At 42.8% G+C, this 27007-nt stretch overlaps 1 protein-coding gene across 1 annotated transcript in view; it reads right to left on the bottom strand.

The window, feature by feature from the left end:
* Positions 1–27007, bottom strand: part of CFAP95 (cilia and flagella associated protein 95) — a 92560-nt gene that overhangs the window by 32593 nt on the left and 32960 nt on the right. The window contains exon 5 of the mRNA XM_069763582.1: positions 8337–8397. Coding sequence (XP_069619683.1) covers positions 8337–8397 — 61 coding nt within the window. The remainder of the gene's footprint in view (positions 1–8336; positions 8398–27007) is intronic.

The raw sequence follows: 27007 nt of genomic DNA on the forward strand, positions 1-27007 counted from the left end.
TAAAGTCAAATTTAAGTATTAGCTATCCAAGAGGAGCTCTATAAAATGATGGCAGTCTCAAGATCAAAGCAGAAGTGGATAATGAGATATCGGGCCTGAAACTCCAAAGTTCAAAACATTGTTACCATTTTTCTCTTCACTGTATATGCATTGTATTTTCATTGTTTAATTGTTAAAAAAAAAAAAAAGTTGTATCCAAAATAAAGAATTTGGTCAAAAATCTATGAGACCTTTTTGATTTTTTGGGTTAGGTTCTTCTGATTCTCAGTTTCCTCTTCATTTCTGTAAAATGGCTGTCAGTCTTTCAGATTACACTATCCACTCTCTACATTAATGGTTCTTGGCTGGCTCATCCAAGCGCAGGCTGCTGCATCCTGGACTTCACTATGTATGCTGAGTTTTAGTAGTCTGGATTTAGCATACTTCTCTTGCTTGGACTGGGTAAAAGTAAGCAGAAGTATATCAAAGCACATATAGTGTGGGAAGCTGTTAGCTTGTTTACAGAAATTTAGAGGTAACTGAAAATTATATGAACTGTGCAAAAAAAGAGGGAAAATACAGTGTACAGTGGGGAAAATAAGTATTTGATACACTGCCGATTTTGCAAGTTTTCCCACCTATAAATGATGGAGAGGTCTGTAAATTTTATCCTAGGTACTGTAACAACCCTGCTGGCATCACTGCATGGCCTCCCATCCCCCACCTGCATTACACTCAACTCACTCACTTCTCTGGGCCATCTTGTGACTTCTTTCTGCTGCCAGCTCCATGCTGTGTGCCTCATGTCTGCTGCTTGCTCTGTGCATGCTCTGTGTGCATAAGGGGGCGGCGCCGGCAACTCCTGTGTCTTATTGAGACTGTGTGCACCTTGCTAAGGTGTCCCCGACCAATTGCCATGAGGCTTCCTGTATTTAAGCCTTCCCCACCCATTGGTGTGGGCCTGTGCAACTTACTCCCTCAGTCAGTTCTTAGCTGCTGAGCTGCGAGGCCCTGTCTCTGTTACTCTTATATCCACCACCCAGGGGGGCGTTGTACCCTGGTCTGTGTCCTGTGTTTGCCATCCAGTGGGGCCTCGTACCCTGGCCTATGTCTGCCACCCAGAGGGGTGTCGTACCCTGGCTTGTGTCCATGTCTCTGTGCCTTGGTCTGTTCCTGACTTTGTCTTAGCCTAGTCCTGTTCCTGTGTCCGTTTTTATCCCTGCCTTGGTTTCCTTTCCCTGCTGTGCATACTCTGTGTCTTGCTTTGCTCTGCTTTTGGCTCTGCTCTCTGAGACCTTGCTTTGCTCCTTGCTCTGCATTCTGTGACCTGGCTCTGCTCTCAGCTCTGTACTCTGTGGCTTTGCTCTCAGCTCTGCACTCTGTGGTTTTGCTCTGGGCTCTGCACTCTGTCTTGCTCTGCACTCAGTTCTGCACTCTGACTTTGTTCTGCTCTCAGCTCTGCACTCTGTTGCTTTGCTCTCAGCTCTGCTCTCTGTAACTTTGCTCTGCACTCTGACCTTGCTCTGCAGTCTGTGGCTTTGCTCCGCTCAGCTCTCGCTCTGCGGTTCCGCTCCTTGCGGCTCTACCTGGATCCGCTCCTTGCAGCTCTACGTCTTTTGCTCTTGGCTCTGCCTTTTGCGTTTCTGCACTTGGCTCCGCCTCCTGCTCTTGGCTCCGCCTCCTGCATTTCTGCATGTGGCTCCGCCTCCTGCTCTTGGCTCTGCCTCCTGTGTTTTTGCACTTGGCTCCTCCTGGCTCCGCCTCCTGCATCTTTGTTCTTGGCTCTAGCTCCTGTGCTTTTGCTCTGCATCCGCTCCTGTGCTTTTGCTCTGCATCCGCTACCCCTAACCCTAGGGATCCAAACCCTAACCCTAGCCCTAACCCTAGCCCTAACCCTAGGGATCCAAACCCTAACCCTAGCCCTAATCCTACCCCTAACCCTACCCCTAACCCTAGGGATCCAAACCCTAACCCTAGGGATCCAAACCCTAACCCTAGCCCTAACCCTACCCCTAACCCTAGGGATCCAAACCCTAACCCTAGCCCTAACCCTACCCCTAACCCTAGGGATCCAAACCCTACCCCTACCCCTAACCCTAGGGATACAAACCCTAACCCTAACCCTAGGGATCCAAACCCTAACCCTAGCCCTTACCCTACCCCTAACCCTAGCCATTTCGATTTATAGTGGGTTTTCTAGTTGATTTTTATGATTGGCAGCTGTCACACACTAAAGACGCTTTTTATTCCAAAAAATATTTTTTGCGTTACCACATTTTGAGAGCTACAATTTTTCCATATTTTGGTCCACAGAGTCATGTCACACGCCCTCTGTAGGCCCATTGGCGGTGTCTAGATCTTGATTTTTCACTTGTGAAATTTCTCATCATGCATATCAAAAACGCAAGGGCAGGAAAAAACACATGTAAACGTGTAAAAACGCGGCTTTTTTTACCGCATACGAAAACACATGCGTCTAAAAAATGCAGTGTTTGTACGCGTTTACATGCGTTTTTTCCACCACCTGTGGATGCATTTTAAACGCTGCGTTTTTAAACGCAAATGTGAAACTAGCCTAAATTGCACCTGTTTGAACTCGAACTGTATAAAATAGACCTGTCCACACAATCAATCACTCTCCAACACATCCACCATGGCCAAGGTCAACCAGATGTCAAAGGATACCAGGGACAAAATTGTAGACCTGCACAAGGCTGGGATTAGCTACAGGACAGTAGGCAAGCAGCTTGATGAGAAGGCAACAACTCTTGGCACAATTATTAGAAAATCGAAGAAAAACAAGATGACTGTCAATCTTCCTCAGTCTGGGTCTCCATGCAAGATCTCGCCTCGTAAGGTAAGGATGATTCTGAGAAAGGTCAGGAATCAGCCCAGAACTACACGGGAGGATCTGGTCAATGACCCGAAGATAACTGAGACCACAGTCTCAAACATTACCATTAGTTACACACTATGCTGTCATGGATTAAAATCATTCAGTGCATGCAGGTCCCCCTGTTCACGCCAGCACACATCCAGGCCCGTTTGAAGTTCACCAATAACCATCTGGATGATCCAGAGGAATGGAAGAAGGTTAGATGAGACTAGAACTAGAACTTTTTAGCATCAACTCCACTCGTTGTGTTTGGAGGAAGAAGAATGACGCGTACAACCCTAAGAACACCGTCCCAGCCATGAAGCATGGTGGGGTAAACATCATACTTTGGGAGTGCTTTTCTGCAAAGGGGACAGGACGACTGCACTGTATTGAATGGAGGATGGACAGGGTAATATAACACAAGATTTTGGCCAATAACCTCCTTTCCTCAGTAAGAGCACTGAAAATGGGTAGTGGCTTGGTCTTCCAACATGACATTGACCTGAAACATACAACCAGGGAAACTAAGGAGTGGCTCCTTTAGAAGCATTTTAAGGTCCTGGAGTGGACTAGCCAGTCTCCAGACCTAAACCCAATAGAAAAGCTGAAACTGAATGCCGAGCGACAGCCCCAACACCTGAAAGTTCTGGAGAAGATCTGTATGGAGGAGTGGGCCAGAATCCCTGCTGCAGTGTGTGGAAACGTATTTCATGCAATAAAATGCAAATTAATGATGTAAAAATCATACAATGTGATTTTCTTTATTTTTTTTCTAAGATTCTGTCTCTCACAGTTGAAGTGTACCTACAATAAAAATTACAGACCCCTCCATTCTTTGCAGATGTGAAAACTTTCAAAATCAACAGTGTATCAAATACCGTATATACTCGAGTATAAGCCGACCCGAGTATAAGCCGATCCCCCTAATTTTGCCACAAAAAACTGGGAAAACTTATTGACTCGAGTATAAGCCTAGGGTGGAAATGCAGCATTTACCGGTGAATTTCAAAAATAAAAATAGATCATTATTGCCCCATAGCTGTGCCATATAGTGCTCTGCACCGTTCATATTTCCCCATAGCTCTGCCATATAGTGCTCTGCACCGTTCATATTTCCCCATAGCTCTGCCATATAGTGCTCTGCACCGTTCATATTGCCCCATATCTGCCCCATATAGTGCTCTGCACCGTTCATATTGCCCCATATAGTGCTCTGCACTGTTCATATTGCCCCATATCTGCCCCATATAGTGCTCTGCACCGTTCATATTGCCCCATATCTGCCCTATATAGTGCTCTGCACCGTTCATATTGCCCCATATCTGCCCCATATAGTGCTCTGCACCGTTCATATTGCCCCATATCTGCCCCATATAGTGCTCTGCACTGTTCATATTGCCCCATATCTGCCCCATATAGTGCTCTGCACTGTTCATATTGTCCCATATCGTGCTCTGCACTGTTCATATTGCCCCATATCTGCCCCATATAGTGCTCTGCACCGTTCATATTGCCCCATATCTGCCCCATATAGTGCTCTGCACTGTTCATATTGCCCCATATCTGCCCCATATAGTGCTCTGCACTGTTCATATTGCCCCATATCTGCCCCATATAGTGCTCTGCACCATTCATATTGCCCCATATCTGGCCCATATAGTGCTCTGCACTGTTCATATTGCCCCATATAGTGCTCTGCACCATTCATATTGCCCCATATCTGGCCCATATAGTGCTCTGCACTGTTCATATTGTCCCATATCTGCCCCATATAGTGCTCTGCACTGTTCATATTGCCCCATAAAGTGCTCTGCACTGTTCATATTGCCCCATATCTGCCCCATATAGTGCTCTGCACCGTTCATATTGCTCCATATCTGCCCCATATAGTGCTCTGCACCGTTCATACTGCCCCATAGATGCTCGGTATAAATCTGTGCCGCCGCCGCTGCTGCTGCAATAAAAAAAAAAAAAGCCATACTCACCTTTCTTGATTGCAGCTCCCAGCTTCCGGTCCCGGCGTCTCCCCGCTCTGACTGATCAGGCAGAGGCCGCCGCGCACACTATATGCGTCATCGCGCCCTCTGACCTGAACAGTCAGAGCGCAGATAGACGCCGGGAAGATGGAGCGGCGCCCGGCGGCTGGAACGCGGACAGGTGAATATTACATACTTACCTGGTCCCGACGTCCGGCTCCCCCTGCCGTCCCACGGTCTTCTGTGCCGCAGCCTCTTCCTCTATCAGCGGTCACCGTTACCGCTGATTAGAGAAATGAATAGGCGGCTCCACCCCCATGGGAGGTGGAGCTGCTTATTCATTTCTCTAATGAGCGGTCCCACGTGACCGCTGAAGAGGGGAAGAAGCTGCAGCACAGAAGACTGTGGGAGGGCAGGGGGAGCGCCAGGATCGCTGGGACTAGGTAAGTATGCCTCAGCGCCCTCTCCCCCTCACCCGCCGACCCCACCGCTACCGTGACTCGAGTATAAGCCGAGAGGGGCACTTTCAGCCCAAAAATTTGGGCTGAAAATCTCGGCTTATACTCGAGTATATACGGTACTTATTTCCTCATTGAATAAACTATGAATTTCTTCAGAAATGTTTATTGTTAATAGGCAGGTGTAGGTCACCTAAATACTGGGATAAATACTGTCATGTGACAGTAATCCTAATCTAAAATTGGTGCAACAGATTATTCTATTTCAAAATATTTGAGAAAAAAATGCAAATAAAAGGAATACAAATATGTGTTATAGTGTAAAAGGAGATACTGTAAAGTACATTAGAAATATCACTGTGATTTCAGGTAGCAAAACAGTCACTTATCTTGTGGACAATACAGATTTTTGCATGGGATCAGGAACTAATAAAGGGTTCAAAGGTTTGATTAGGCTAATATACAGATCAGTCAAAAAAAAATTGAAAACCACCACTGTGACAAAGGACATGATGGCAGTCCAGATAGCAGACCTCCAGTATATACGGTAATTACTATAAATTTCTGAGTCTGATGGTAATGGACATTTTGTATCGTAAGAGAAGCAACTTGTGTACTATACTTATCGTACATGGAGGAAAGTGCGCAACACGGTATGCAATAATGATGAAACTGGTCTGTCTCTTTCTCTCAGGCTTTGTTAGGCCTGAAACATTATCAACACACTGCGACGCTAAAACATGCAAACATGAAACATGAAAATTGAACTGCATTACTGCACTAAATATGAAAAAATGAGAGCGTTTAGCGCATAAATTGGCCAATTCATGTGTACCTGGTAGCCACATTAGGGCATCTCTCGTATACCAGGTCCTACACTTTCCTTTCCTCGCTGAGAATAAACGTCTTCATCTGAATGGGTACCTGTGAAACCTCTTCTGAGACTAAATTTCTCTCTCTCTGTGGAGGGGTAATGGACCTGCTGCGATTAAAACACCTGTGGCTAAGAGGCCGAGTGCTCAGTCAGAAGGCTAGTGAATACAAAGAGAGAGAAATTTATTTTTATCATATTTCTAGTGCAGTAATGCAGTTCAATTTTCATGTTTCATGTTTGCATGTTTTAGCGCCGCAGTGTGCTGCCTTATTTAATTGACTGTATATGAGTTGGTGACTCTAGGTTCAGCACCTGTTAGTCTATGTTTGGATGTGACGGTCAGTTTTTGAAATTTGTTTTCACTAGCCTTCTGACTGAGCACTCCGCCTCTTAGCCACAGGTGTTTTAATCGCAGCAGGTCCATTACCCCTCCACAGAGAGAGAAATTTAGTCTCAAAAGAGGTTTCACAGGTACCCATTCAGATGAAGACGTTTATTCTCGGCGAGGAAAGGAAAGTGTAGGACCTGGTATACGAGAGATGCCCTAATGTGGCTACCAGGTACACATGAATTGGCCAATTTATGCGCTAAACGCTCTCATTTTTTCATATTTCTAGTGCAGTAATGCAGTTCAATTTTCATGTTTCATGTTTGCATGTTTTAGCGCCGCAGTGTAATGCCTTAGTTATTTGACTGTATATGAGTTGGTCACTCTAGGTTCAGCACCTGTTCACACTTAGTCTATGTTTGGATGTGACGGTCAGTTTTTTTGAAATTTGAAACATTATCAACACTTAACCCCTTCACGCCGCGGCCCTTTTTCGTTTTTCGCTCCCCTCCTTCCCAGAGCCATAACTTTTTTATTTTTCCATCAATATGGTCATGTGAGGGCTTGTGATTGCAGGACGAGATGTACTTTTGAATGACACCATTGGTTTTACCATGTCTTGTACTAGAAAACGGGAAAAAAATTCCAAAAAAGTGCAATCCCACACTTGTTTTTTTGTTTTATCTTTTTTGCTAGGTTCACTAAATGCTAAAACTGACCTGATATTATGATTCTCCAGGTCATTACGAGTTCATAGACACTTAACATGTCTACGTTATGTTTTTATCAAAGTGGTGAAAAAAAATTCAAAACTTTGCTAAAAAAAGAAAAAAAAAAGCGCCATTTTCCGATACCCATAGCGTCTCCATTTTTCGTGATCTGGGGTCGGGCGAGGGCTTATTTTTTGCGCGCCGAGCTGACATTTTTAATGATACCACGCTTGTGCAGATACGTTCTTTTGATCGCCCGTTATTGCATTTTAATGCAATGTCGCGACAACCAAAAAACGTAAATCTGGAGTTTCAAATTTTTTTCTCGCTACACCGTATAGCGATCAGGTTAATGTTTTTTTATTGATCGGGCGATTCTGAATGCGTCGATACCAAATATGTGTAGGTTTGATTTTTTTTATTGTTTTATTTTGGATGGGGCGAAAGGGGGGTTGATTTAAACTTTTTTTTTATTTATTTCATATTTTTAAAAACATTTTTTTTTAACTTTTGCCATGCTTCAATAGCCGCCATTGGAGGCTAGAAGCTGGCATCACTCGATCGGCTCAGCTACATAGCAGTGATCATCAGATCGCTGCTATGTAGCTGAAATGCAGGCTTGCTATGAGCGCCGACCACAGGGTGGCGCTCACAGGAGGCCAGCATCAGTAACCATATAGGTCTCAAGGACCTCTAAGGTTACCATCCTGACGCATCGCCGACCCACGATCATGTGACGGGGGTCGGCGATGCGCTTATTTCCGGCCGCAAGCAGTAGTCAAATGCCGCTGTCAGCGTTTGACAGCGGCATTTAATTGGTTAATAGCGGCGGGTGAATCACGGTTTCACCCGCCGCTATTGCGCGCACATGTCAGCTGTATAAAACAGCTGACATGTCGCGACTTTGATGTGGGCTCACAGCCGGAGCCCACATCAAAGGGGGAGACACGACATGCGCAGTACTAGTACGGCGCATGTCGTGAAGGGGTTATGTAATGATCGGATCATTACATAGAAATGTGCAACAAGTCAGATCTCGCGCTGCAATATGATGTCCACCATTGCTTTGTTCTTGTCAGTCATCTCTGAATATAAATATATAGAGAAGATTAATAAAAAATAATGGTACTTACATGAAATGTTGTATACTGAAAAGGGGCCATATAGTCAATACCATAAGTTGTTATCAGATGCCTAAAAGAGATGGTGATAAGTGAGGTAACCCAGTAAGAGTGGATTATAAATATGAATCTAGATATAAATGTACACTTTCATGTTCAATTACAAGTTATGTAAACTATTTTCAAATTACCGTATTTTTTATCAAAATGGAAATACACAATTATAGTTTGCATACATTGCAATGATGATGGCTAAAAAGTCAGAAACAGCTGTAATAAAGTTTAAATAAGTGGCTCTGTAGATATGATGCAGCATCTTTTTATGCACAAGCACTGGATGCATACAGTAGTTGGCTAAAAAAGTACCTACAGTACATATCTCTGTACACTGAAATGACCACTGGTTTGCCCGACTCCTCCATAGGCATCCACATTAAGATGAGTAGACTATGAGCTGTAAAGCTCCATTTGTCCGATGGATGGAGGACAATTTCATGTTCAATTACAAGTTATGTAAACTATTTTCCATTTATTTTTTTATCAAAGTGGAAATACACCATTATGATTTGCATACATTACACTGGTGATGGCTAAAAAGTCAGAAAAAGCTGTAATAAAGTTGAAATAAGTGGCTCTGTAGATATGACACAGCATCTTTGCTATGCAAAAGCACTGGATGCATACAGTATGTTACGGACTGACCTGGTTGGAGTAGTGATAATGCAACCACTAGGGGCAGCACCGGGCAGGTAGCGTAGTCTGGAACAGCCAAGGAGTCGATTCACAGGAACAGCAATGTAGTTTGAAGGAATAAGCAGGAATCGCAGTCAAGGAAGCCAGAGGTCATTTACCAGGAGCAGTAGTATCGTTTGAAGGAATAAGCAGGAATCGTAGTCAAGGAAGCCAAAGGTCGTTTACCAGGAGCAGTAGTGTCGTTTCAAGGAATAAGCAGGAATCGTAGCCAAGGAAGCCAGAGGTCATTTACCAGGAGCAGTAGTGTTGTTTGAAGGAATAAGCAGGAATCGTAGTCAAGGAAACCAAAGGTTGTTTACCAGGAGCATTAGTGTCATTTGAAGGAATAACCAGGAATCACAGTCAAGGAAGCCTGAGGTCATTTACCAGGAGCAGTAGTGTCGTTTGAAGGAATAAGCAGGAATCGTAGTCATGGAAGCCAAAGGTCGTTTACCAGGAGCAGTAGTGTCATTTCAAGGAATAAGCAGGAATTGTAGCCAAGGAAGCCAAAGGTCGTTTACCAGGAGCATTAGTGTCATTTGAAGGAATAAGCAGGAATCACAGTCAAGGAAGCCAGAGGTCATTTAACAGGAGCAGTAGTATCGTTTGAAGGAATAAGCAGGAATTGTAGTCAAGGAAGCCAAAGGTCGTTTACCAGGAGCAGTAGTGTCGTTTCAAGGAATAAGCAGGAATCGTAGCCAAGGAAGCCAGAGGTCATTTACCAGTAGCAGTAGTGTTGTTTGAAGGAATAAGCAGGAATCGTAGTCAAGGAAGCCAAAGGTTGTTTACCAGGAGCATTAGTGTCATTTGAAGGAATAACCAGGAATCACAGTCAAGGAAGCCAGAGGTCATTTACCAGGAGCAGTAGTGTCGTTTGAAGGAATAAGCAGGAATCGTAGTCAAGGAAGCCAAAGGTCGTTTACCAGGAGCAGTAGTGTCATTTCAAGGAATAAGCAGGAATTGTAGCCAAGGAAGCCAAAGGTCGTTTACCAGGAGCATTAGTGTCATTTGAAGGAATAAGCAGGAATCACAGTCAAGGAAGCCAGAGGTCATTTAACAGGAGCAGTAGTATCGTTTGAAGGAATAAGCAGGAATTGTAGTCAAGGAAGCCAAAGGTCGTTTACCAGGAGCAGTAGTGTCGTTTCAAGGAATAAGCAGGAATCGTAGCCAAGGAAGCCAGAGGTCATTTACCAGGAGCAGTAGTGTCGTTTGAAGGAATCGCAGGTGGAAAGAAGCTTGACTAAAGGCAGGTAGCTCAATAATCATGCAAGGAACTGAGACCAAGGCCAGGTTTAAATAGGATGTGCAATCAGAATGAGCCAAAGAGGAACTCAGGGTGGTATCCAACAGGAAACTCAGGGAGGAGACATCAGCAACAACATAGGTTCAATTATTTGGATAAGCACAGAACTGTCCAGCAAGCTGAATAGCCCAGAAGGAAAAGCTGCCGACTGGTGCGCAGGAGCTGCTAGGTTCGAATCCTGACACAGTAGTTGGCTAAAAAAAAGTACCTACAGTACATATCTCTGACTGTACACTAAAATGACCGCAGGTTTGCCAGAGTCCTCCATAGGCATCCACATTAAGATGAGCAGAGCATGAGTTGTAAAGCTCCATTTGTCTGATGGATGAAGGATGGTCGTGGTCTCATCTTGGGTAATGTATACACTCTATTAACCAGTAAAAAAATCTTTTATAGGGAGTAATCACATGTCTTGAACGCGAAGGTAGCTGCAAGACATGCAATGAGTTAGTGGTCTAAATCCAGGTGGCAGGTTCTCTAGACCATATTTTCATTTTTTCGAGAGGAATAAGGATCTAATGTATATTCCTTTTCTTGTCCACGTTTTAAAGCGAATTAGGGAGTATTTTTAGGGAGTAATATTAATAAAGGCATTGACACTTTTAATTTGTTCTTCTCTGAACAGTACATTTCCTCTTCATTTTGATAATCTGCTCACATGCATGGGAGTGACTTGTTTAATAAAGATTGGCAATCTCCGGAATTTAGAACATAATGATTCGTCAGTCGATATTGGATTTATTATTTTGATATGCTGCTGTGTTGTAAGAAATGTTAAAAACATAACTATTGCCCTTTGATACTTATCCTTAGTCTCATATGATCTACACATCTATAAATATTTTTTATTTTCAGATAATAAAACTATCTGTATGACTTATAACTGAGGATGAAAACAGTACATTTATATTGTCTTCAATTAATCAGTATTGCACATAATTTTCATTATAGGAGGTTCGGCACTAATTAATTTTGATACATACAATGATTTTTTTTTAATATCAGCAATAATTGGAAATACATGATTCAGCAGAACTTTGTCAATAATTACTTCAGGAAAGTTTGATGCTGTTGTTTTATGCCAAAATATTAAGGTAATAAAATATTTTGATAGCATGTACCTACACAATACAACATACGGTAATCAGATTTAATACATTAACCCCTTCACTCCACAATCAATTTTCATTTTTATGTTTTTTTCCCTCCACTTCTTCCTTTTTTATTTTCCTGTCCACATAAACATACAATGGCTTGTTTTTTGCAGGCTGAGCTGTAGTTTTGAATAACACCATTCATTTTACCATTTAATGTACTGTAAAAATGTCAAAAGTGTTGAAATTGGGAATAAAAATGTAATTCTGACTTTTTTTGCATTTTGTTTTTATGGCACACATTTTGTTGTGTTACTGTGAAACATTCTCAGCATGAGTACAGAGATATGAAACTTGTAAAGATTTTTTTATTTAAGTAGAGAAAAAAGAAAATTTGCAAAATAAAAATTAATTTTTGGTTTGTATTGCCATATTTCGAGATATGTAAACTTTTTCTTTTTATATCGATTGAGCTGAGTAACGGTTTGTTTTTGGCATGATGAGGTGTTTTGACACGATTTTTGATTAAATACAATGTTTTAATGTGCTGTTACTGCATTTTTTAGGGTGGAGTAGTGGCCAAAAAAACACATTTCTGGCTGTTTTTGATTTTCTTTCTCGTTAAGGCATTTACTGATTGGGTTATTTAATTTTATATTTCGATAAATCGGTCTTTTCTGAATGTAGCATTACCAAATATGTTTATTTTTTTCTTATCTTTTTATTTTCAGTGGGGAAAATGGAGGTGATTTGAACTTTTATTTTTTTATACTTTATTTTTTTTTAGTCTTCTTAGGGAACTTTAACCCCCCGGGCCATTTTTTGTTCCCCTTCTTCCCAGAGCCATAACTTTTTTATTTTTTGGTCAAATGGCCATGTGAGGGCTTGTTTTTTGTGGGACAAGTTTATTTTAACATATCGTGTACTGGAAAACTGAAAAAAAATTCCAAGTGCGGTGAAAATGCAAAAAAGTGCAATCCCACAGTTGTTTTTTGGGGTTTTTTTTTACCATGTTCACTAAATGGTAAAACTGACCTGCCATTATGATTTTCCAGGTCATTATAAGTTCGTAGACAACAAACATGTCTAGGTTCTTTTTTATTTAAGTGGTGAAAAAAAAATTCCAAAGTTTGTAAAAGAAAAAAAAATTGCACCAATTTCCAATACCTGTAGCGTCTCCATTTTTTGGATCTCGGGTTGGGTGAGGGCTTATTTTTTGCGTGCCTTTTTAATGCATTTTAATGCATTGTTGCGGTGATCAAAAAAAGTAATTCTGGCGTTTTTACTTTTTTCTCGTTACAATGTTTAACGATCGGGTTAATTCTTTTTTTATATTGCTAGATCGGGCAATTCTGAATGCGGCGATACCAAATATGTGTATGTTTTATTTTTTTATTGTTTTATTTTGAATGGGGCGAAAGGGGGGTGATTTGAAATTTTATTTTATTTTTTTACTTTTTGCATGCTTCTATGGGAGACTAGAAGCTGCAGTTGTCCGATCAGGTCTGTAGCATACAGGATCAGATCGCCTGTATGTACCAGAAATGCTCACTTGCAATCTGGCTATGACAATCATAAAGATCTGCAGGAGACCTCTGGTTGTCATGCCAACCCATCGGTGACCTGCAATCACATGACGGAGTCACCGATGGGCAGAATTTCCGGCGCGCTTGTCAGTAGCGCAAGTTAAATGCCGCTGTCAGAAATTGACAGTGGCATTTAACTAGTTAACAGCTGCGGGTGGATCGCGATTCCACCCGTGGCTGTTGCAGGCACAGCACCAAAGCCCGCACCAAACAGGAGGCGAACAACATCGGTATACTATTACGCCCGATGTCGGAAAGGGGTTAAACTGCTATCGTCCTATCAGTTACAGTACATACTGCAATAGCACAGTACCACACTATATAGTTTAAATCTCAGTCTCCTTTGAACTTCAGCATATGGGCTCATTCCCACTTGCAATGAAATCTGACTAATACAATCAGATTATAAATCTTATTGCATTTGGACCAATGTTATTCTATCATTGTGTGTTCATCTGCAATTTCTTTTTTTCCCAGCCCGGATCACGATCGGACTGGAAAAAAATTGCAGCATGCTGCGATTGTAATTGGAAATTGGATCACATCTCGCAATAGAAGTCAATGGGTGCGAGAAAAAAAAATCCCACAGCAGTCGGACCATTAGGCTGCCGTCACACTAGCAGTATTTGGTCAGTATTTTACATCAGTATTTGTAGCCAAAACCAGCAGTGGAAGAATTAGAGGAAAAGTATAATAGACACATATGCACCACGTCTGCATTTATCACCCTCTCCTGGTTTTGGCTGAGAAATACTGATGTAAAATACTGACCAAATACTGCTAGTGTGACGGCAGCCTTAGGCCGGCCTCACACTAGCGAGTTTTACGGACGTAAGAGCACAGAAACTACGTCCGTAAAACTCGCATAACATACGGCACAATTATTCTCTATGCCCCTGCTCCTATCTGCTGTATTTTACTGATCAGTATTATACGGCTTTCTACGGCCGTAGAAAATCGCAGCATGCTGCGTTTGTCACCGTACTGCGCAAATAAAACGTCAATGAAAGTCTATGGAAGCCACAAAAATATGGATTACACACGGACAAGCAGTGTGACTTGCGAGGAATACGCAGCGGTGTTAGAGAGAAAAGCCGGTAATTCAGTGCGGTGTACAGTAAAATCACACTGACAGCTTACAGTAGAATAGGTAGAATAAATGTGTACACATAGAATAGGTATATATATATATATATATATATATGTGTCAGTGAGACACATACCGTATATACTCGAGTATAAGCCGATCCGAGTATAAGCCGACCCCCCTAATTTTGCCACAAAAAACTGGGAAAACTTATTGACTCGAGTATAAGCCTAGGGTGGAAAATGCAGCAGCTACCGGTGAATTTCAAAAATAAAAATAGATGCTCTGCACCGTTCATTATTGCCCCATAGATGCTCCATATACAACTGTGCTATATAGAATGCTCTGCACCATTCATTATGGCCCCATAGATGCTCCTTATAAAGCTGTGCCATATAGAATGCTCTGCACCGTTCATTATGGCCCCATAGATGCTCCTTATAAAGCTGTGCCATATAGAATGCTCTGCACCGTTCATTATGGCCCCATAGGTGCTCCTTATAATGCTGTGCCATATATGCTCTGCACCTTTGATTATGGCCCCATAGGTGTTCCTTATAATGCTGTGCCATATATGCTCTGCACCTTTATGGCCCCATAGGTGCTCCTTATAATGCTGTGCCATATATGCTCTGCACCTTTGATTATGGCCCCATAGATGCCCCTTATAATGCTGTGCCATATATGCTCTGTACCTTTGATTATGGCCCCATAGGTGCTCCTTATAATGCTGTGCCATATATGCTCTGCACCTTTGATTATGGCCCCATAGATGCTCCTTATAATGCTGTGCCATATATGCTCTGCACCTTTGATTATGGCCCCATAGATGCTCCTTATAATGCTGTGCCATATATGCTCTGCACCTTTGATTATGGCCCCATAGGTGCTCCTTATAAAGCTGTGCCATATATGCCCTGCACCTTTGATTATGGCCCCATAGATGCCCCTTATAATGCTGTGCCATATATGCTCTGCACCTTTGATTATGGCCCCATAGGTGCTCCTTATAATGCTGTGACATATATGCTCTGCACCTTTGATTATGGCCCCATAAATGCTCCTTATAATGCTGTGCCATATATGCTCTGCACCTTTGATTATGGCCCCATAGGTGCTCCTTATAAAGCTGTGCCATATATGCCCTGCACCTTTGATTATGGCCCCATAGATGCCCCTTATAATGCTGTGCCATATATGCTCTGCACCTTTGATTATGGCCCCATAGGTGCTCCTTATAAAGCTGTGCCATATATGCCCTGCACCTTTGATTATGGCCCCATAGGTGTTCCTTATAATGCTGTGCCATATATGCTCTGCACCTTTGATTATGGCCCCATAGATGCTCCTTATAAAGCTGTGCCATATATGCCCTGCACCTTTGATTATGGCCCCATAGGTGCTCCTTATAATGCTGTGCCATATATGCTCTGTACCTTTGATTATGGCCCCATAGATGCTCCTTATAATGCTGTGCCATATATGCTCTGCACCTTTGATTATGGCCCCATAGATGCTCCTTATAATGCTGTGCCATATATGCTCTGCACCTTTGATTATGGCCCCATAAATGCTCCTTATAATGCTGTGCCATATATGCTCTGCACCTTTGATTATGGCCCCATAGATGCTCCTTATAATGCTGTGCCATATATGCTCTGCACCTTTGATTATGGCCCCATAGATGCTCCTTATAATGCTCTGCCATATCTGCTCTGCACCTTTCATTATGGCCCCATAGGTGCTCCTTATAATGCTGTGCCATATATGCTCTGCACCTTTGATTATGGCCCCATAGATGCTCCTTATAATGCTGTGCCATATATGCTCTGCACCTTTGATTATGGCCCCATAAATGCCCCTTATAATGTTGTGCCATATATGCTCTGCACCTTTATGGCCCCATAGGTGCTCCTTATAATGCTGTGCCATATATGATCTGCACCTTTGATTATTGCCCCATAGATGCTCCTTATAATGCTGTGCCATATATGCTCTGCACCTTTGATTATGGCCCCATAGATGCTCCTTATAATGTTGTGCCATATATGCTCTGCACCTTTATGGCCCCATAGGTGCTCCTTATAATGCTGTGCCATATATGCTCTGCACCGTTGATTATGGCCCCATAGATGCTCCTTATAATGCTGTGCCATATATGATCTGCACCTTTGATTATGGCCCCATAGATGCTCCTTATAATGCTGTGCCATATATGCTCTGCACCTTTGATTATGGCCCCATAGATGCTCCTTATAATGCTGTGCCATATATTCTCTGCACCTTTGATTATGGCCCCATATATGCTCCTTATAATGCTGTGCCATATATGCTCTGCACCTTTGATTATGGCCCCATAGATGCTCCTTATAATGCTGTGCCATATATATTGCTCTGCACCTTTGATTATGGCCCCATAAATGCTCCTTATAATGCTGTGCCATATATGCTCTGCACCTTTGATTATGGCCCCATAGATGCTCCTTATAATGCTGTGCCATATATATTGCTCTGCACCTTTGATTATGGCCCCATAAATGCTCCTTATAATGCTGTGCCATATATGCTCTGCACCTTTGATTATGGCCCCATAGATGCTCCTTATAATGCTGTGCCATATATTCTCTGCACCTTTGATTATGGCCCCATATATGCTCCTTATAATGCTGTGCCATATATGCTCTGCACCTTTGATTATGGCCCCATAGATGCTCCTTATAATGCTGTGCCATATATATTGCTCTGCACCTTTGATTATGGCCCCATAAATGCTCCTTATAATGCTGTGCCATATATGCTCTGCACCTTTGATTATGGCCCCATAGATGCTCCTTATAATGCTGTGCCATATATGCTCTGCACCTTTGATTATGGCCCCATAGATGCTCCTTATAATGCTGTGCCATATATTCTCTGCACCTTTGATTATGGCCCCATATATGCTCCTTATAATGCTGTGCCATATATGCTCTGCACCTTTGATTATGGCCCCATAGATGCTCCTTATAATGCTGTGCCATATATATTGCTCTGCACCTTTGATTATGGCCCCATAAATGCTCCTTATAATGCTGTGCCATATATGCTCTGCACCTTTGATTATGGCCCCATAGATGCTCCTTATAATGCTGTGCCATATATGCTCTGCACCTTTGATTATGGCCCCATAAATGCCCCTTATAATGTTGTGCCATATATGCTCTGCACCTTTATGGCCCCATAGATGCTCCTTATAATGCTGTGCCATATATGATCTGCACCTTTGATTATGGCCCCATAGATGCCCCTTATAATGCTGTGCCATATATGCTCTGCACCTTTGATTATGGCCCCATAAATGCCCCTTATAATGCTGTGCCATATATGCTCTGCACCTTTGATTATGGCCCCATAGATGCTCCTTATAATGCTGTGCCATATATGCTCTGCACCGTTGATTATGGCCCCATAGGTGCTCCTTATAATGCTGTGCCATATATGCTCTGCACCTTTGATTATGGCCCCATAGATGCCCCTTATAATGCTGTGCCATATATGCTCTGCACCTTTGATTATGGCCCATAGGTGCTCCTAATAATGCTGTGCCATATATATTGCTCTGCACCTTTGATTATGGCCCCATAAATGCTCCTTATAATGCTGTGCCATATTTATTGCTCTGCACCTTTGATTATGGCCCCATAAATGCTCCTTATAATGCTGTGCCATATATGCTCTGCACCTTTGATTATGGCCCCATAGATGCTCCTTATAATGCTGTGCCATATATATTGCTCTGCACCTTTGATTATGGCCCCATAAATGCTCCTTATAATGCTGTGCCATATTTATTGCTCTGCACCTTTGATTATGGCCCCATAAATGCTCCTTATAAAGCTGTGCCATATATGCTCTGCACCTTTGATTATGGCCCCATAGATGCTCCTTATAATGCTGTGCCATATATGCTCTGCACCTTTGATTATGGCCCCATAAATGCTCCTTATAAAGCTGTGCCATATATGCTCTGCACCTTTGATTATGGCCCCATAGGTGCTCCTTATAATGCTGTGCCATATATGCTCTGCACCTTTGATGATGGCCCCATAGATGCTCCTTATAATGCTGTGCCATATATGCTCTGCACCTTTGATTATGGCCCCATAGATGCTCCTTATAATGCTGTGCCATATATGCTCTGCACCTTTGATTATGGCCCCATAAATGCTCCTTATAAAGCTGTGCCATATATGCTCTGCACCTTTGATTATGGCCCCATAGGTGCTCCTTATAATGCTGTGCCATATATGCTCTGCACCTTTGATTATGGCCCCATAGATGCTCCTTATAATGCTGTGCCATATATGCTCTGCACCTTTGATGATGGCCCCATAGATGCTCCTTATAATGCTGTGCCATATATGCTCTGCACCTTTATGGCCCCATAGGTGCTCCTTATAATGCTGTGCCATATATGCTCTGCACCTTTGATTATGGCCCCATAGATGCTCCTTATAATGCTGTGCCATATATGCTCTGCACCTTTGATTATGGCCCCATAGATGCTCCTTATAATGCTGTGCCATATATGCTCTGCACCTTTGATTATGGCCCCATAAATGCTCCTTATAAAGCTGTGCCATATATGCTCTGCACCTTTGATTATGGCCCCATAGGTGCTCCTTATAATGCTGTGCCATATATGCTCTGCACCTTTGATTATGGCCCCATAGATGCCCCTTATAATGCTGTGCCATATATGCTCTGCACCTTTGATTATGGCCCCATAGATGCTCCTTATAATGCTGTGCCATATATGCTCTGCACCTTTGATTATGGCCCCATAAATGCTCCTTATAAAGCTGTGCCATATAGGCTCTGCACCTTTGATTATGGCCCCATAGGTGCTCCTTATAATGCTGTGCCATATATGCTCTGCACCTTTGATTATGGCCCCATAGGTGCTCCTTATAATGCTGTGCCATATATGCTCTGCACCTTTGATGATGGCCCCATAGATGCTCCTTATAATGCTGTGCCATATATGCTCTGCACCTTTGATTATGGCCCCATAAATGCTCCTTATAAAGCTGTGCCATATATGCTCTGCACCTTTGATTATGGCCCCATAGGTGCTCCTTATAATGCTGTGCCATATATGCTCTGCACCTTTGATTATGGCCCCATAGATGCTCCTTATAATGCTGTGCCATATATGCTCTGCACCTTTGATGATGGCCCCATAGATGCTCCTTATAATGCTGTGCCATATATGCTCTGCACCTTTATGGCCCCATAGGTGCTCCTTATAATGCTGTGCCATATATGCTCTGCACCTTTGATTATGGCCCCATAGATGCTCCTTATAATGCTGTGCCATATATGCTCTGCACCTTTGATTATGGCCCCATAGATGCTCCTTATAATGCTGTGCCATATATGCTCTGCACCTTTGATTATGGCCCCATAAATGCTCCTTATAATGCTGTGCCATATATGCTCTGCACCTTTCATTATGGCCCCATAGGTGCTCCTTATAATGCTGTGCCATATATGCTCTGCACCTTTGATTATGGCCCCATAGATGCCCCTTATAATGCTGTGCCATATATGCTCTGCACCTTTGATTATGGCCCCATAGATGCTCCTTATAATGCTGTGCCATATATGCTCTGCACCTTTGATTATGGCCCCATAAATGCTCCTTATAAAGCTGTGCCATATATGCTCTGCACCTTTGATTATGGCCCCATAGGTGCTCCTTATAATGCTGTGCCATATATGCTCTGCACCTTTGATTATGGCCCCATAGATGCCCCTTATAATGCTGTGCCATATATGCTCTGCACCTTTGATTATGGCCCCATAGATGCTCCTTATAATGCTGTGCCATATATGCTCTGCACCTTTGATTATGGCCCCATAGATGCTCCTTATAATGCTGTGCCATATATGCTCTGCACCTTTGATTATGGCCCCATAGATGCTCCTTATAATGCTGTGCCATATATGCTCTGCACCTTTGATTATGGCCCCATAGATGCTCCTTATAATGCTGTGCCATATATGCTCTGCACCTTTGATTATGGCCCCATAAATGCCCCTTATAATGCTGTGCCATATATGCTCTGCACCTTTGATTATTGCCCCATAGATGCTCCTTATAATGTTGTGCCATATATGCTCTGCACCTTTGATTATGGCCCCATAGGTGCTCCTTATAATGCTGTGCCATATATGCTCTGCACCTTTGATTATGGCCCCATAGGTGCTCCTTAGAATGCTGTGCCATATATATTGCTCTGCACCTTTGATTATGGCCCCATAAATGCTCCTTATAATGCTGTGCCATATATGCTCTGCACCTTTGATTATGGCCCCATAGATGCTCCTTATAATGCTGTGCCATATATGCTCTGCACCTTTGATTATTGCCCCATAGATGCTCCTTATAATGCTGTGCCATATATGCTCTGCACCTTTGATTATGGCCCCATAAATGCCCCTTATAATGCTGTGCCATATATGCTCTGCACCTTTGATTATGGCCCCATAGGTGCTCCTTAGAATGCTGTGCCATATATATTGCTCTGCACCTTTGATTATGGCCCCATAGATGCTCCTTATAATGCTGTGCCATATATGCTCTGCACCTTTGATTATGGCCCCATAAATGCCCCTTATAATGTTGTGCCATATATGCTCTGCACCTTTATGGCCCCATAGATGCTCCTTATAATGCTGTGCCATATATGATCTGCACCTTTGATTATGGCCCCATAGATGCCCCTTATAATGCTGTGCCATATATGCTCTGCACCTTTGATTATGGCCCCATAAATGCCCCTTATAATGCTGTGCCATATATGCTCTGCACCTTTGATTATGGCCCCATAGATGCTCCTTATAATGCTGTGCCATATATGCTCTGCACCGTTGATTATGGCCCCATAGGTGCTCCTTATAATGCTGTGCCATATATGCTCTGCACCTTTGATTATGGCCCCATAGATGCCCCTTATAATGCTGTGCCATATATGCTCTGCACCTTTGATTATGGCCCATAGGTGCTCCTAATAATGCTGTGCCATATATATTGCTCTGCACCTTTGATTATGGCCCCATAAATGCTCCTTATAATGCTGTGCCATATTTATTGCTCTGCACCTTTGATTATGGCCCCATAAATGCTCCTTATAATGCTGTGCCATATATGCTCTGCACCTTTGATTATGGCCCCATAGATGCTCCTTATAATGCTGTGCCATATATGCTCTGCACCTTTGATTATGGCCCCATAGATGCTCCTTATAATGCTGTGCCATATATGCTCTGCACCTTTGATTATGGCCCCATAGATGCCCCTTATAATGCTGTGCCATATATGCTCTGCACCTTTGATTATGGCCCATAGGTGCTCCTAATAATGCTGTGCCATATATATTGCTCTGCACCTTTGATTATGGCCCCATAAATGCTCCTTATAATGCTGTGCCATATTTATTGCTCTGCACCTTTGATTATGGCCCCATAAATGCTCCTTATAATGCTGTGCCATATATGCTCTGCACCTTTGATGATGGCCCCATAGATGCTCCTTATAATGCTGTGCCATATATGCTCTGCACCTTTGATTATGGCCCCATAGATGCTCCTTATAATGCTGTGCCATATATGCTCTGCACCTTTGATGATGGCCCCATAGATGCCCCTTATAATGCTGTGCCATATATGCTCTGCACCTTTGATTATGGCCCCATAGATGCTCCTTATAATGCTGTGCCATATATGCTCTGCACCTTTGATTATGGCCCCATAGATGCTCCTTATAATGCTGTGCCATATATGCTCTGCACCTTTGATTATGGCCCCATAGATGCTCCTTATAATGCTGTGCCATATATGCTCTGCACCTTTGATTATGGCCCCATAGATGCCCCTTATAATGCTGTGCCATATATGCTCTGCACCTTTGATTATGGCCCCATAGGTGCTCCTTATAATGCTGTGCCATATATGCTCTGCACCTTTGATTATGGCCCCATAGGTGCTCCTTATAATGCTGTGCCATATATGCTCTGCACCTTTGATTATGGCCCCATAGATGCTCCTTATAATGCTGTGCCATATATGCTCTGCACCTTTGATTATGGCCCCATAAATGCCCCTTATAATGCTGTGCCATATATGCTCTGCACCTTTGATTATTGCCCCATAAATGCTCTTTATAATGCTGTGCCATATATGCTCTGCACCTTTGATTATGGCCCCATAAATGCCCCTTATAATGCTGTGCCATATATGCTCTGTACCTTTGATTATGGCCCCATAAATGCTCCTTATAATGCTGTGCCATATATGCTCTGCACCTTTGATTATTGCCCCATAGATGCTCCTTATAATGCTGTGCCATATATGCTCTGCACCTTTGATTATGGCCCCATAGGTGCTCCTTATAATGCTGTGCCATATATGCTCTGCACCTTTGATTATGGCCCCATAGGTGCTCCTTATAATGCTGTGCCATATATGCTCTGCACCTTTGATTATGGCCCCATAAATGCTCCTTATAATGCTGTGCCATATATGCTCTGCACCTTTGATTATGGCCCCATAGATGCTCCTTATAATGCTGTGCCATATATAATGCTCTGCACCGTTGATTATGGCCCCATAGGTGTTCCTTATAATGCTGTGCCATATATGCTCTGCACCTTTGATTATGGCCCCATAGGTGTTCCTTATAATGCTGTGCCATATATGCTCTGCACCTTTGATTATGGCCCATAGGTGCTCCTTATAATGCTGTGCCATATATATTGCTCTGCACCTTTGATTATGGCCCCATAAATGCTCCTTATAAAGCTGTGCCATATATGCTCTGCACCTTTGATTATGGCCCCATAGGTGTTCCTTATAATGCTGTGCCATATATGCTCTGCACCTTTGATTATGGCCCCATAGATGCCCCTTATAATGCTGTGCCATATATGCTCTGCACCTTTGATTATGGCCCATAGGTGCTCCTTATAATGCTGTGCCATATATATTGCTCTGCACCTTTGATTATGGCCCCATAAATGCTCCTTATAAAGCTGTGCCATATATGCTCTGCACCTTTGATTATGGCCCCATAGGTGCTCCTTATAATGCTGTGCCATATATGCTCTGCACCTTTGATTATGGCCCCATAGATGCCCCTTATAATGCTGTGCCCCATATATGCTCTGCACCTTTGATTATGGCCCCATAGATGCTCCTTATAATGCTGTGCCATATATAATGCTCTGCACCTTTGATTATGGCCCCATAGGTGCTCCTTATAATGCTGTGTCATATATGCTCTGCACCTTTGATTATGGCCCCATAGGTGTTCCTTATAATGCTGTGCCATATATGCTCTGCACCTTTGATTATGGCCCCATAGGTGTTCCTTATAAAGCTGTGCCATATATGCTCTGCACCTTTGATTATGGCCCCATAGGTGCTCCTTATAATGCTGTGCCATATATGCTCTGCACCTTTGATTATGGCCCCATAGATGCTCCTTATAATGCTGTGCCATATATGCTCTGTACCTTTGATTATGGCCCCATAAATGCTCCTTATAATGCTGTGTCATATATGCTCTGCACCTTTGATTATGGCCCCATAGGTGTTCCTTATAATGCTGTGCCATATATGCTCTGCACCTTTGATTATGGCCCCATAAATGCTCCTTATAATGCTGTGCCATATATACTCTGCACCTTTGATTATGGCCCCATAGATGCCCCTTATAATGCTGTGCCATATATGCTCTGCACCTTTGATTATGGCCCCATAGGTGCTCCTTATAATGCTGTGCCATATATGCTCTGCACCTTTGATTATGGCCCCATAAATGCTCCTTATAATGCTGTGCCATATATATTGCTCTGCACCTTTGATTATGGCCCCATAAATGCTCCTTATCATGCTGTGCCATATATGCTCTGCACCTTTGATTATGGCCCCATAGATACTCCTTATAATGCTGTGCCATATATGCTCTGCACCTTTGATTATGGCCCCATAGGTGCTCCTTATAAAGCTGTGCCATATATGCTCTGCACCGTTGATTATGGCCCCATAGGTACTCCTTATAAAGCTGTGCCATATATGCTCTGCACCTTTGATTATGGCCCATAGGTGTTCCTTATAACGCTGTGCCATATATGCTCTGCACCTTTGATTATGGCCCCATAGGTACTCCTTATAAAGCTGTGCCATATATGCTCTGCACCGTTGATTATGGCCCCATAGATGCTCCTTATAATGCTGTGCCATATATGCTCTGCACCGTTGATTATGGCCCCATAGATGCTCCTTATAATGCTGTGCCATATATATTGCTCTGCACCTTTGATTATGGCCCCATAGATGCTCCTTATAATGCTGTGCCATATATGCTCTGCACCTTTGATTATTGCCCCATAAATGCTCCTTATAATGCTGTGCCATATATGCTCTGCACCTTTATGGCCCCATAGGTGCTCCTTATAATGCTGTGCCATATATTGCTCTGCACCTTTGATTATTGCCCCATAAATGCTCCTTATAATGCTGTGCCATATATGCTCTGCACCTTTGATTATGGCCCCATAGGTGCTCCTTATAATGCTGTGCCATATATGCTCTGCACCGTTCATTATGGCCCCATAGATGCCCCTTATAATGCTGTGCCATATATGCTCTGCACCTTTGATTATGGCCCCATAGGTGCTCCTTATAATGCTGTGCCATATATGCCCTGCACCTTTGATTATGGCCCCATAGGTGTTCCTTATAATGCTGTGCCATATATGCCCTGCACCTTTGATTATGGCCCCATAGGTGCTCCTTATAATGCTGTGCCATATATGCTCTGCACCTTTGATTATGGCCCCATAGGTGCTCCTTATAATGCTGTGCCATATATGCTCTGCACCTTTGATTATGGCCCCATAGATTCTCCTTATAATGCTGTGCCATATATGCTCTGCACCTTTGATTATGGCCCCATAGGTGCTCCTTATAATGCTGTGCCATATAGAATGCTCTGCACCTTTGATTATGGCCCCATAGGTGCTCCTTATAATGCTGTGCCATATAGAATGCGGCTGCAATAAAAAAAAAAATCACATACTCACCTCTCTTCTCAGGACGCCAGCGCTTTCAATAATTACCTGCTCCTCGTGCGGCTCCGTCTCCAGCACTGACGCTCAGCAGAGGGCGCGCACTGACTACGTCACAGCGCCCTCTAACCTGAGCGTCACTGCCAGAGAACGCTGCAGACGGAGCCGTACCGGAGCGAGGAGCAGGTAATTATAGCGCTGCGCTCCCCTTACCTGCTGCGACGCGGTCCCTGCAGTCCCTGGCTTCTCCGGCGCTGCAGCTTCTTCCTGTAATTGAGCGGTCACATGGCACCGATCATTTACAGCAATGAATATGCGGCTCCTCCCCTATGGGATCATCGGAAGGTATGGATATTGTTTTTTTTTTTTTTGTACAGATCGAGGGTCTTCAGTGATTGGATTGAGAGTAGAATAAATTATTACAACAACCTTTGTTTTTATTTCATTAAAATTATTTTTAATAATGTGTGTGTGTTTTTTTAACCCTTTACTAGTATTGGATTAATAATGGATAGGTGTCATAATTGACGCCTCTCCATTATTAATTTGGCTTAATGTCACCTTACAATAGCAAGGTGACATTAACCCTTCATTACCCCATATCCCACCGCTACACGGGAATGGGAAGAGAGTGGCCAAGTGCCAGAATAGGCGCATCTTCCAGATGTGCCTTTTCTGGGGTGGCTGGGGGCAGATATTTTTAGCCAGGGGGGGGGGGGCCCAATAACCGTGGACCCTCTCCAGGCTATTAATATCTGCCCTCAGTCACTGGCTTTACTACTCTGGCGGAGAAAATTGTGCGGGAGCCCACGCCAATTTTTTCCGCCATTTAACCCTTTAATTTAATAGCTAGAACGGCCAAATTTTGTATATACACACTACTAACATTAGTAGTGTGAAATATGCAAAAAAAATGGGGATATGAGATGGTTTACTGTATGTAAACCATGTCTCATATCATGTCTGGTTTAGGAAGGAGAAAGCAAAAGCCGGTAATTGAATTATCGGCTTTAAAGCTAACTAGCGCTGTATGAAGTAATAATATATATACATATATGTGTCTACTGACATATATATATATATATATATATATATATATATATATATAGACAGTATATATGTTTTTATTTTTTTTTTACACATGGATCCCTTGTATAGCCGTATGTCGGTTTTGCAAGCCTGCGAGAAAAACACGCAGTACGGATGCCATACGGATTACATACGGAGGATGCCATGCGCAAAAAACGCTGACACACCCTGCCTACGGAGGAGCTACGGACCACTACTTTGGGGACTTTTCAGCGTATTACGGCCGTAAAAAACGGACCGTATTTTCATACGCTGAGTGTGAAGACGGCCTTAGAGTGCTGTTCGATTTTTACATACCGACGTCCTTTGAAAAGCCACATACATATGCCACATATAGTAAAATCACAGCAAGACCTGACAGAATAGAAAAGATAGAATAGATCTATACACATAGAATAGATAGATATAAAGATATCAGTCACAAATATAATTAGAAAAATTACAAAAGAACAACCCAAATCCAAGATAAAAGCTATATATAAATAAATATCATAATCATTAATATAGTGAAATTAGCTCCCCAGGGTGTCTTTTGAACAGAAAGAAAGTGGCAACCACTTAAACCAAGAACCAAAACCAATCACCAAACCCAAGGATGCACCAGGAAGACCAGACTGGATCATAAAATATAACTTTATTAATTCATTATTTAGCAGCGATACAATATATAAAATCAAT

This window comes from Ranitomeya imitator, chromosome 1 (assembly GCF_032444005.1).
Source record: "Ranitomeya imitator isolate aRanImi1 chromosome 1, aRanImi1.pri, whole genome shotgun sequence".
NCBI classification, from domain to species: domain Eukaryota; kingdom Metazoa; phylum Chordata; class Amphibia; order Anura; family Dendrobatidae; genus Ranitomeya; species Ranitomeya imitator.